The sequence below is a fragment of the Toxorhynchites rutilus genome, chromosome 3 (genome assembly GCF_029784135.1).
Source record: "Toxorhynchites rutilus septentrionalis strain SRP chromosome 3, ASM2978413v1, whole genome shotgun sequence".
In the NCBI taxonomy this organism is placed as follows: Eukaryota; Metazoa; Arthropoda; class Insecta; order Diptera; family Culicidae; genus Toxorhynchites; species Toxorhynchites rutilus.
In genome coordinates, this window is record NC_073746.1 from 217865490 (window position 1) to 217878213 (window position 12724).

The 12724-nt window shown below is 37.4% G+C and overlaps 1 protein-coding gene across 1 annotated transcript in view; it reads left to right on the forward strand.

Annotated features, from left to right (window-relative positions):
- Positions 1 to 12724, forward strand: part of LOC129779820 (dynein axonemal heavy chain 6) — a 61515-nt gene that overhangs the window by 22011 nt on the left and 26780 nt on the right. Inside the window, exons 4-9 of the mRNA XM_055787530.1 lie at positions 4080 to 4518; positions 4583 to 4678; positions 4731 to 5036; positions 5098 to 5330; positions 5395 to 7240; positions 10523 to 11799. Coding sequence (XP_055643505.1) covers positions 4080 to 4518; positions 4583 to 4678; positions 4731 to 5036; positions 5098 to 5330; positions 5395 to 7240; positions 10523 to 11799 — 4197 coding nt within the window. The remainder of the gene's footprint in view (positions 1 to 4079; positions 4519 to 4582; positions 4679 to 4730; positions 5037 to 5097; positions 5331 to 5394; positions 7241 to 10522; positions 11800 to 12724) is intronic.

Here is a 12724-nt window from a genome sequence, read left to right on the forward strand (position 1 = left end):
AACTGAGCGTTTGAAATTGAATATTGAACTAACTTTATTTAACAAAACTTAGACTATATATACACAATTCTAAGCCTAGCTAAATTCTAAAAGAGAGAAAAAACGATCTCCCTTTCCTACTCTTTCAGATAACCAACCACGTGGTTATCTGCCTCCTATTCTCAGCGTGGGATTTGTTTCCTATTCAGATAACCAAAACATATCGGTTATCTGTATTTACCGCATGGATCTTTTCCACTTGTTTGCGGTCCTATGCTTCTCCCGTCATTCGCGCTTATCTCTGGTGCGCCGAAGAGGACGGAACCTAAACAAATTAGTGCGCTTTGCGCATGGACAATTCACTGTAAAACAGTAAACATGTTATTTGCAAGTGGTTGAAAAATCTTGAACGAGAATTGTGTCTAAAAATAATCTGATATTATAATGATGAATTTTGGTAGAAGTACTAGGAATTTTTTAAGTAAAAGGTAAATTCAACGCGGTCGATTAGAAGATCAATCAATGAACAGTTCTGCGATTGGACTCATGAACTTGCGCTTAGTAAAAAAACGTGAATGTTTGAAGTTATTGATAACAAAAAACAAATTTTGGGCGGGACGAAGTTTGCCGGGACAGCTAGTTCTGAATAAACGTTCAACGATTGCCAAGGAAGGCGGCAGAATGGGAAATTAATTTTACTAATTTTAAAATATAATTTTCCTCAATTTTGCACAAACAAAATTATTATCATTATTTAATTTAATTACGGAAGATTCGTTGCATTCGTGTACAGTAAAGTCAATGAAATGCAGGTTTCGGATCTGCCCTATTTCATTATCGATATTGACATCGTAGAAGGTGACCAATTGACATGCTTCCATTCTATAAATCTAGTACACTGAGAGAAATAATTAGTAAATATAACGAATTTTTTGGTAAATACTACCAATCTATAGTCATTTTCGACCGTACTAATAAACACATATGTCAAGCAGAACCATGATTCGGAAGCCCAATATTGGCTACATTTTCTCGCCGAAAATGCACGTATCAGAATTATATCCTTATTATACCTCCGTATTGCCTTATGGGAACAATGAAAATGGTTAATACGCGCTTTTCTCACCAATTTTCAGATATGACAATATCCAAGCTTACTAATGTTATCGAGTAAAATATACTAATCTCTGGTAGGGATGCGGGTTTGTTGACAATATGTACAAACAATTTGTACATTCTACTAATTTTGCATTACCAAATGTATTTAGTAGTTTTCGACCGAGGATTTTTCTAAGGGTAGGATCAATTATCGTGATGTTGATGATCAACGGATTATTGAAATTTAATCGTTTTTGAAGTGATTAGAGAGTGTATAATTGATCTTGAATTCAGCTACACTGTTGTGTGAAATTTTACATACCGACAAATATTCATTGAGGAAAATTTCAGTCGCTGCAACTACAATAATATTATCCAAACTATCATAATTTTCCTGATCGAACTGTACGTTGTTCATATTAGTTGATTTTTTATACAGTTCACCTTTAAAAAAATGTCCTGAATAATCTTAAAATACTCGAATGCAGAATTAATAGTTCCGGACTTTCGCATGAAAATAATCTGTTAATATTGATCGCAATGGTTAGAGCATAAAAAAATAAGGTTTAATGAATAACAATCGAAGGGAGTTTAAACCTTCATCTTTCGCGTATCTTATCTATTTGTTCAACTTAAAAAAAAATTCAAAATGAAATCGAAGTGATTTGTAACGTTCCAATCAGGTTTGAAGAAATATGTCTTCATTTTGAAGACATTTGACTTGCTGTGAAGACTATTGATTTTGTGAAGACATTATGAAATATGTGAAGACATTTCAGTATGATAGCGTACGTGGGTTTTTGAGAGATATTATTTCCAGGAAATTCTAACTATTGACCGAAAATATCGTCAAAAGAAGTAGGGCTTTTGTCTGTCATTCGCTTGCTTTTTTATCAGTGTCATTTGTTTACACTTGGGCTTTGTACTTTTGTACTTCACCTGAGACTTTTGTCTCGGGGTCATTTGCTTGTTTTTTTTTCAAACTTTTCCAGGCAGAAAATTCACAAACATATAGAATTAATTCAACAACAAAGCGACTTTTACTTCAAATTCTGGAGAACTTCGAGCGGTCGGAATACATATTGTCCCTAGACATTAGTTCATTTGCGCTCGAGAATTAGAATGATTGTGACATTGTATTTCTATTATTTTGGACCTATACTACACTGCGTTACACAACTATAGAACCACTCATTTTTTTAATTGAATTGAAGTATTTAATGTAGGATATAATAAATATCTTCATACAAAAGACTGGCCATTTGAAATTTATTGATGTGTTCAGGCGCGAAGCAATTAAAAAAACTAAAATTCCAGTGTTTCATAATTATAGAACCAGCTGGAAAAACTCTCACTCCTTCATAAAATTAACGTCAATTTCACATAATTGACAAAATGTTTCTTATTCGTAAGTCATCTTTAGTTCTCAATTAGTTCAAATAACCCATTCGGGGTGGTTTTGACCAAGTTGTGCCATGTTGCAATGTGTATCTCGTTCTACACAGAGGACACTGCTCATTTAAGCTCTTCAAATCATTCATACTGCTTGTAAGCTGCTGTAAGCTGTAAGCTGTAAGCTGCTACTGTTCGTACGTTCACTCCTCATAAGTTCTTGATAGGGTTTTGATCTTGTAAACAAGCTAACCAGTCCAGAATCTGAAGCCTCTATTCGATAAACCATGCCTCGACTTTCCGGATATTATGAACTGATGCCAAACTACCCAATTATCACGGTGTTGTTGATGCAAACACAGAAGTAAATGATTCGGAAGTACTCCATTGCACTTCTGACTGCACATTGGTGTTGATGAAAAGCTATCTGAACCAGGCCGTTTTGAAAATATTTTCCTCAAACCATCAAACTGCCACCTGCAATGTTACGAGTTGAAAAATTACATGATATGTTCCGTAAGTCCTTCCAGTATGAAGAAAGTCTATTCAAGTTTCCTTTTATTAGAGAAGTTTTCCTGAAATAATGAAACCCATGGGATTAGCTTCCACATTAGTTTTCGGACCCGCAACTTTGGAGATGGGATTTTTAGGGTTTGGGGAGAATTTTCTCAAAATGTTTAGGTAGCTCACCATCAACACGAATGAACCGTCAGAAGTGCAGCGAAGTACATCAGAATCATTTACTGCTGTTTTTACATAAAAAAACCAATGTGATAATTGGGTAATTTTACATCAATTCATAAAATCCGAAAAGTTTGGTTTGATGAATAGGGCTTTCAGATTCTGGACTGGTTAGCTTGTTAACCAGATCGAAACCCTATCAAGAACTTATGAAGAGTGATCGTACGAATAGTAGAAGCAGCTTACAAGCAGTATGAATGATTTGAAGAGCTTAAACGAGCAGTATCCTCTGCGTAGAACGAGACACACACTACAACATGGCGCAACTTGGTCAAAACCACCCCGAATGGGTCATTTGAACTGATTGAGAACTAAAGATGACCTACGATGAAAAAACTTTTTGTAATTCATGTGAAATTGACGTTTATTTTGTAAAGGAGTGAGAGTTTTTCCATCTGGTTCTACAGTTATGAGGAACACTGGAATTTTAGTTTTTTGAATATTTCGCGACAATCATTTTGCTACGAATTCGGAACAGAAACATTTCCAATACGATTTCTACGTCATACAACAGGTTACATGAAAATGTGTCCATTTCATATGCAATCTGTTCGTAAATCGCAGAATTTGGATAGTTTATTGCCAACAGAAAAAAACTCGAAGCTTGAAAAATGTGTTAAAAATGTACACTTTTGTTATCAACGTAAAATATGAGTTTTGTTTGATAATTGCCCAATGTTTTTCAATTGAGATGGATTCGTAAAACATTGCAAAACCTGAGAATTCAGAGATGAGAGAGAGCTTTAAAATGAGATACATCCCATCTCTAAGCGTTCATTCTATGTACAAAAAAAAGTTATTTGTGTTGAACAAATAGACAATTACTTTCAGGGCACCCCCATAAAGTGTGAATTTATCTCTTACAACAGATGATGCGTGTTGCAGTACCCTTGTAGACCGAGGATACTCCCCCCAAGATGAGGCCCTGAATTGCACCAACAAGAAAATGATAAAGGAAATCATGAGTTTTACCGAGCGAGCAAATAAGCGCAAACTGTGCGCGCTTTTGGCAAGATTTCTAGGATTTGTCGACCATATGATGATCAATCTATTACATCAAATTTTGAGGGAATCTTTTCGCAACTTATCGAATGTATTTAAAGGATATAGCCCACAAGATACGACGCAACAAGAAACAAGAAAACCGTTCATGATGATTGAGTTGCATTTGGCGCCCACCGAAATAACCGTAGATCCTTCGCGGCAGACCACCGTCTCCTTTCTCGAGAAAATTTGTACGCTGGTTATGGAATCCACCCGAAGTATACAACGATTTCAGAGTGATCCGTATTTCAACCTTTTCACGGAGTAAGTAACGATTTAAGTATGCAATGATTAGTTACGCTACATGATGATTTTTTCGACTTTATAGACCAGTAATAATGGGTCGTAAGGAGGATCGCCTGTGCGGAGCTCCACCTAGTTTCAATTTCATAATTGAAAACGATCTCGAGCTTATGGATAATATGTAAGATGAACTAATACTTTTTGAAAAATTTTCTGAAAAAAAATCTTTGAAGGGCATCTATCCATTCAAATATAAACACTGCATTCGATACGATCGACAAGTATTTAACGCAATTTGATACAATTCGAGAAAACTATCAGCAGGCACTGTCATTGAATCGGGAGGTGATAAGAGGCGAAACCGATTTGGACAAGTTGCGTGCCTTTTGTCACCGTTATAATGCTGAAATGGCTGAGCTAGACATCATACAGGAATCGAATAGTCTTGGTTTGCTTCTGGTCAAACAATCCACATTCCGCGAGCAGATCATTCCTGTTTGCCAGGACATTTTATCAATTCTGGACGAGATACTGCCAAAGTATGTAAAGTTATGTGATTTTGCAAATTGGTTTTTGATATTTCATACATACTTATGTTAGGCTTGCACTGGAAAAAATCAACTTCGTGGAACAAAAGGGGGAGGAGATAACCACAAAGCTATTGATTGTTCCGGAAGAAACTAGCCACTATATCTACTATTTCAATTTTCTTGAAATATGCCACGAACATATTGACAATCTGGAAAGGGAACTGAATTATGCTTACGAAGCACTGAAAATTATGAAGATATACAAAGTACCGTTCAGAGATGAAGATAAGGATAAGTATCTCGGTATAACAGGACGAATGAGTTCTCTCAGTTTTCATGTCTCATAGTCAAACAATTTTTTTTACAGACATGGAAGAGTTGGTGACTCAAATGAAAGATATCATGAACCTAAAACGCTCACAAAAAGTGGATTTGATCAATAAATTTGACTTGTGTCTTCAAACAGATATAGCGAGAATATTTTCTGAAGTAGAGGAAATTAACGAACAGGTACTGAAGGAGTGGCTCTTGGACGTTAATTCGGACCCAGCACAGATACGCGATTGTTTGATCGATCTCTCCGAACGCCTTACTTCATGTCAACGAAAAGCACAGGAATATAGGAAATACCAGAAAGAATTCCGTTTAGAGGTAACTCGGTTTGAGAAGCTGGATCATGTAATCAATGAGGTGAAACTACGACAAACACTGTGGGATAGCGTGCAACAGTGGAATGAAAGTGTGGAGTTGTGGAGCGAAATCAAATTCAAAGACCTAAATGTGGAAGAAATAGAGGCTTTGAACACGAAGGTTCTCAAAAATTGTGCAATGCTTGACAAGAATTTGCCTAAAAATGAAGTTATACCTAGGCTAAAGCTAGAGGCAGAAGTGTTCAAGGAGAAAATACCTGTATTGTCCTACCTAAGAAATCCGGCTCTGAAGAATCGACATTGGATCAAAATTGAGCAGATATTGAACAGAAAGTTCACTGGAGAAGATGACATTTATTTGCACACATTCGAAGATGCAAATGCGTTTGAGGAAGATGTTTCGAATGAATTAATGGAGGTAGCAAACATGGCAAGCGCTGAGGCCGGACTCGAAACAATTTTGAATAAAGTTGAAAGTGCTTGGAAAGATCTGGAGCTATCCATAGTTAGCCATAGAGATGCACGTGATGTATTCATTCTGGCTGGCACCGACGATATACAGACTGTTCTAGATGAATCATGCATCAATATAAGTACGATTGCTGCTTCCCGTCATGTTGGTCCCATCAAAGCGAAGGTGGATGAATGGGGTAGGCTATTGGATTTATTTTCGCGCACTTTGGACGAATGGATACTTTGTCAGCAATCGTGGATATATCTGGAGGCGATATTTTCAGCGCCAGACATCCAACGACAACTTCCGCATGAAACTCAAATGTTCCTGCAAGTCGACAAGAGCTGGAAGGATCTTATGCGACGAACACAGAAAACACCTATGGCGCTGACTGCTATGACCGCAGAAGGAGTCCTTGAAAAACTTCAAATAAACAATGTACTACTGGAAAAAGTGACCCGCTGTTTGGAAGCATACCTCGATGTAAAGCGGATGGCATTCCCACGATTCTACTTTCTTTCGAATGATGAATTGCTGGAAATTTTAGCGCAAACGAAAAATCCACATGCTGTGCAGCCGCACTTACGGAAATGTTTTGATGCCATAGCTAAAATTGAATTTGGGAAGAAAAAGAAGGAAACTGGCGAATCTATAATGTCGAATGATATCATTGCGATGGTATCGCCCGAAGGTGAGCGGTTGACCTTCGGTGTTGGCTTGAAAGCACGAGGAGCCGTTGAAGACTGGCTTTCGAAGGTCGAGGAAGCAATGTTTCTGGCCGTCAAGAGGTATATGCGCTTGGGATACCGTTGCTATCCATTGAAGGATCGCTCGTTCTGGATGCAGGAGCATCCGAATCAAATCGTACTTACAGTTTCGCAGCAACAATGGTGCGCTGATGTACACTCAATTCTGGATTCAGATGGAAACATTCCGAAAAAGTTGGGAGAATTCAAGAACAAACTCGTTAAAAATTTGGCCGTTCTGGCGTCGATTGCAAGAACAAATATAGCGAAGCTCGTTCGTAAGGTCTTGTGCGCTTTAATAACGATTGACGTTCACGCAATGGATACAATCTGTCATCTAATGGACAAAAAAGTTTCCAAATCGTAAGAAGTCTATGCGTAAAGCTCGATTCATTTAGAATCCGGAATCACAAAACCAGTTGTATCTCGAGCTTGGTTGAAAGTACAAACAATGTTTTTATATCAAAATGCAGATAATTTATCGTTCTTTTAAAAAAAATTGAAATTTTCCGTTCATTTTTAATAAATTTTCGTATTTTTCTTCGGATACCCTCCATCAAAGTAGGGACTCTCTGTCAACCTCAGCGGCCGTTCTATTCCACGATCTCTTCATATCTGCAATATTTCGAGTCACTTTAGTACCATTCTTCAATTTCTACTCGACAAGTTCATAACAGTTGCTTGCAGGCACGGAAATACGATAATCTTCTCGCATACGGTTTCAGCGGATGGGACCTTGGGTAGAGTTTTTGGCGATGCCGTAGTCTGATGAGCAGGGCTTGGAAAGATTGAGCTTGTTAAGTAATATTGAAAATATATTTTTATCAGTGTAACGTGTTTATTTTGCTTCTCGATGCTGCTGTCATTCATTCGACGGCAAACAAATTTACAATTGTGTTCATTCATATTCATTCTGTGCTATCTGAGCTTTCCTCAAAGCTCGAGTCATGAGAATTCATTCACATTTATTCATTACCATTGAAGAGGAAGATCTGCATGCACACTCACAGATAAGGCTTGGACTTTTTTACATCGGAATTGGAGTCTTTTGAAGCATTCTTGACAAATGGAATTGGATTTGCATATTCACTATGTAAAATGAAAGCATTTTAACTGAGACGGAAACCTTACATGCTTAAACAATTTAATTTCTTGTCACTATTATGAGCGTTCTGTACTTCGTTATCTTCCTCAAAGAATTTCTCCGTTTCTTTAGTGTCCGAGAACGATGCTGATAGTGAATGAACTGGTATACTAATATCAATGAATTACAAAACTAGGGATATTTTCTTTTGCTCACATTCCGTGAACGCAGAACAGAACGAAAAAGTGAATGAACATAACTGGATGAATCAACTGTGAGGATCTTGCTGTGATTGTGAGGTTTGGCGTTGGTTCATTTTCGGTATCCCGAATGCAATGGTAAAATGATCGAATGTGGTCGGAAATTCAGCTGGAAAGATTGATGTAATACGGATATTTCCAAGCAATGCTGATGAGTCCCGGGTTTGCCTGAAGGTGAAGGTGGAAGGAAGCCATTGTAATAGTTTAAGTAAAAGCACGTGTTTTCATGGGGCGTATTTTTTTTTATTAGGGCGCATTTACATTTTTGGGTGGTTCGAAAAATCAATTTTTTCTTCTTCTTCCCAAAAAATACTTTTTTCGAAAATTCATAACTTTTGAACTACTGAACCGATTTAGATGATCGACATATCAAATTGAAGACAATCAGTTATTTTTTTTAGAAAAATATTACGCTTGCAAAAAATTTGGATTTTGTGTTCGCAATTATTGATTGCATTTGTTTTTTGTTGTTTTCAAGGTTAGAGGGCGCTATGTTTTTTTATATTTTTTTCTTGAAAGCTGAGGATTTTTTAAAACAACATATCCAAAAATCAGAGGTGTGATTTTTTCGTTTTTAAGTTATGATTTTTCAAAGTCAACCGATGGTCAGAAAAATCATTTTTAGCCTTTTCTTCCAAAAATGACTTTTTCAAAAATTCATAACTTTTGAACCACCGGACCTGTTTAGATTATTCACATATCAAATTGAAGCAAATGAGCTATTCTTTTTTATAATATTACACTTGTGAAAAAATTGGATTCTAATCGCATAGATTTAATCTAGTTGCACGGAAATATTGAACGAAGACTGAAATATATACAAGTAAATATACAAAGAAATATGCAAGTTAAATTTGAAAAATCATAACTCAAAAACGAATAAAGACACATCTTTGGTTTTTGGATATGTTATGTGAAAAAAAACCTCAGCTTCCAAGAAAAAATATTAAAAAATATAGCGCCCTCTAGTCCAAAGCAAATTAATTACGAAAGCATAATCCAAATTTTTGGTAAGTATATTATTTTTTCGAAAAATACTGAATAATTGGCTTGGCTTTGATATATCGATCATCTGAATCGGTTCAGTAGTTCAAAAGTTATGAATTTTCCAAAAAAGTCAATTTTGAGAAAAAGGCGAAAAAATATGGATTTTTCAGACCATCCTAAAATGGAAATGGGCACCCTAATGAAAAAATTAAAAATATGGGTCCAATGTTTTGCGATAAAAAACAAATATACCAATTTTCACGAAAGTCCGAGAACCACTATAACGGCTTGACATGCAATGGCTGTATATATAGAAGGTGTATTTGCATATGATGTAAAATTCTGATCATACGCGAGCGTAACATGAGCAAATTTATAACACATGCGAATTGGAGCTCTTTTGGTATTAACATGTTCTTCCACACAGTAACTCGATGTTGATAACTCCTTAATATGTTCCTTCGTTGATCGTATTTTTTTCACATATTCACGTTGGAGATGTTCAACCCTTCTCTTCGTTGGCCAAGGCTTTTTGATTGAATGTAATACTTTTCCGTTTACTGTTTTTGACAGCAGAGGTAGCCGTGGCAGTGTTACGAGCTCTGTAATACAATTTTCTTAACCAAAGTTAAAGTTGATAAAACTTACATTATAGTACCATTAAACGTAAAAATAATATTTGTATTGATATCAACACAATTTTATTTTATTGATTTTCATGACATGAAACGCTATGACTCAGAAATAACATTTTATTGAGTGGTATAGCTGTTTCGATGATGTTGTCTGGCATCAGTGTCGAAAAAATAACGATGCTTTCGCCAATACAAACAAAACCATTGCGGAAAATTGAAAAATGAAAATTTACCTTCCAGACCTTTCACTAGCTCGAGATTTCTGACGTTTTTCACTATACATTGCGACGGCAGATGAAAATTAATTTTTTTTGTGAGTAATCGATTAGAGTGTTGACGGATATACGTTCACGGAAACGTTTCGGCACATCATTCACGGCCGATTTAGCTACTTTCAGCGATTTCACGATTTTAGTACCGAACCACGTTTTGAATCTGGGTGTCCAAAATCAAATTTCTTCTCTCAGCTTCCATCCTGAACAACTTTTTTAAAACAGAACGAATCAACGTGAACTTTTTACCGTAGAAAGATACCGGGTTTCCAAACAATTTACTGTCAAAAGATTCCAGATACGCCTATTACGACCGCTGCAATAAAATGAACAGTGATTGCGGATTCTAACTGAATCAAATCTTAAATGTATGATAAATATGACTTTTAATTGACAATTATTCTCAGGTCTGACTTCGAATGGTTGAAGATGCTACGTTACTATTGGATAACGGAGAACGATACCGTTGAGACGAGGATGGCGTCGGCGAATTTACCATATTTTTACGAATACTTAGGGGCCGGTGGTGTTCTAGTCATTACGCCTCTCACCGACCGTTGTTACCTTTGTTTGATGGGAGCCCTTCAAATGGATCTGGGTGGAGCTCCGGCAGGTCCAGCCGGAACGGGCAAAACGGAAACCACAAAAGATCTGGCGAAAGCACTCGCAATACAGTGTGTAGTGTTCAATTGTTCGGATGGTCTCGACTACAAAATGATGGGCCGATTTTTCACTGGACTTGCGCAATCGGGAGCCTGGTGCTGTTTTGATGAATTTAATCGGATCGATATTGAAGTGCTGTCGGTAATAGCACAGCAATTGATCACGATCCGGAATGCAAAAGCTATGAAGATGAAGAGATTTATATTTGAAGGGCGGGAGATCAGGTTGAAGCCTTCATGTGCTGCCTTCATTACTATGAATCCTGGCTATGCAGGTCGTACTGAGCTTCCGGATAATTTGAAAGCATTGTTTAGACCTATATCAATGATGGTTCCGGATTATGCATTGATCGCCGAAGTAATTTTGTACTCCGAAGGATTTGAAGCTTCTAAAATTTTAGCAAAAAAGATGGTTCAACTCTACAAACTCTGCAGCGAACAACTGAGTCAGCAGGATCATTACGATTTTGGAATGCGTGCAGTCAAAAGCGTTCTCGTAATGGCAGGAGCACTCAAACGTGCTTCACCCGAACAGTCAGAGGATATAACGTTGATTTGTGCACTTCGCGATTCCAACTTGCCGAAATTTTTGGCCAATGATGCTATTCTCTTCAAGGGGATTATGGGTGATTTGTTTCCAGGAATTGATCTCCCTGAGCCAGCGAGAGGTAGCCTGCAAGGGGCTATCGAAGCCTGTATGAATCAGCAGAATTTACAAATTGTCCCGGAACTTGTACTGAAGACCCTTCAGTTGTATGAAACAATGGTGGTTCGGTGGGGTGTTATGTTAGTTGGGCCTACTGGAAATGGCAAGACTAGTGTATTACATACGCTTGCACGTGCACTCGAAAAACTGTATATTGATTTTGTAGAAGGTCCACAGTACAAACCAGTAAATATACAAACAATAAATCCGAAAGCGATTAGCATGGAGGAATTGTATGGTTATGTCAATTTGGCGACAATGGAATGGAAAGATGGTTTACTAGGACTTGCAATCAGAACGGCAGCCAATATCTTAGGTACGAGAAATTTCGACGATAATTTTGTTTTTTGACGTAGGACTACGTCTTTCATTTCTATACCGGGGTGTAAAATCAAAGTTTCGAAAACGAAAGCGTTACGCCGGAGACCGAGATTTTGAGCGTTAATAGCTCCTAAACAACTGAACGAAATGGTATGATAAACACTTCATTCGAAAGATAAAATGTCTACGCGTTCTATACTTGTTACTTTTTGATCCAAAAACTTGTTTCAATAGTCTTAAAGTTGCTTTCAAAACAGGCTATTGAAATCACCAATCGGTATATAAGCGAGCGCCGCTCGGAAATCCACTCAGTTCAAATTGAACAGCGATTGGAGCATGTTGTCGCTGTTGTGGTGAAGCTCTTTGTTTATCATGAAAGCGCGGATGAACGGTGTCACCAAGAGCCTGTTTGTGCACCTTAGGCCAGACATGAATCCATCAGGAGGAGAGTGATGCCACAAACGGTTCCCCGGGAAGATCTCGAAGCAGCCGCTACACACACACACACACACATACACGCGCGGAATTCTTTCCGTTTGGATGCCATTCAGCATCGAGAAAGATCCGGAAAATAATCTGCCAGTTCCTCTGGGAATTTAAAAATACATTCATGTGAAAGAGTTTATTTGAATGTTTTCTATCCATGTAACACTGTGACCAAATACATTTGGTTTTGTGATTTTTCAATCAATCGCAATTAACAGGATAGCTTCTGAAGATTATTCTTCCCCATCAGTAGGATATTTCCGTATCCAATATTGTATGCGCCCGCAATCGATTATTGCTCAGTCGCCGAAATTTCCGATCTCAGAGAGTTCGTTCCCCTCTAGTTTGCCTTCCAAATTGCCATCGTAAACCACACCTTCTCTCGATTCAATCACGCACAAAAAGCATACTTAAGCGATATTCTGGTGGCGAGA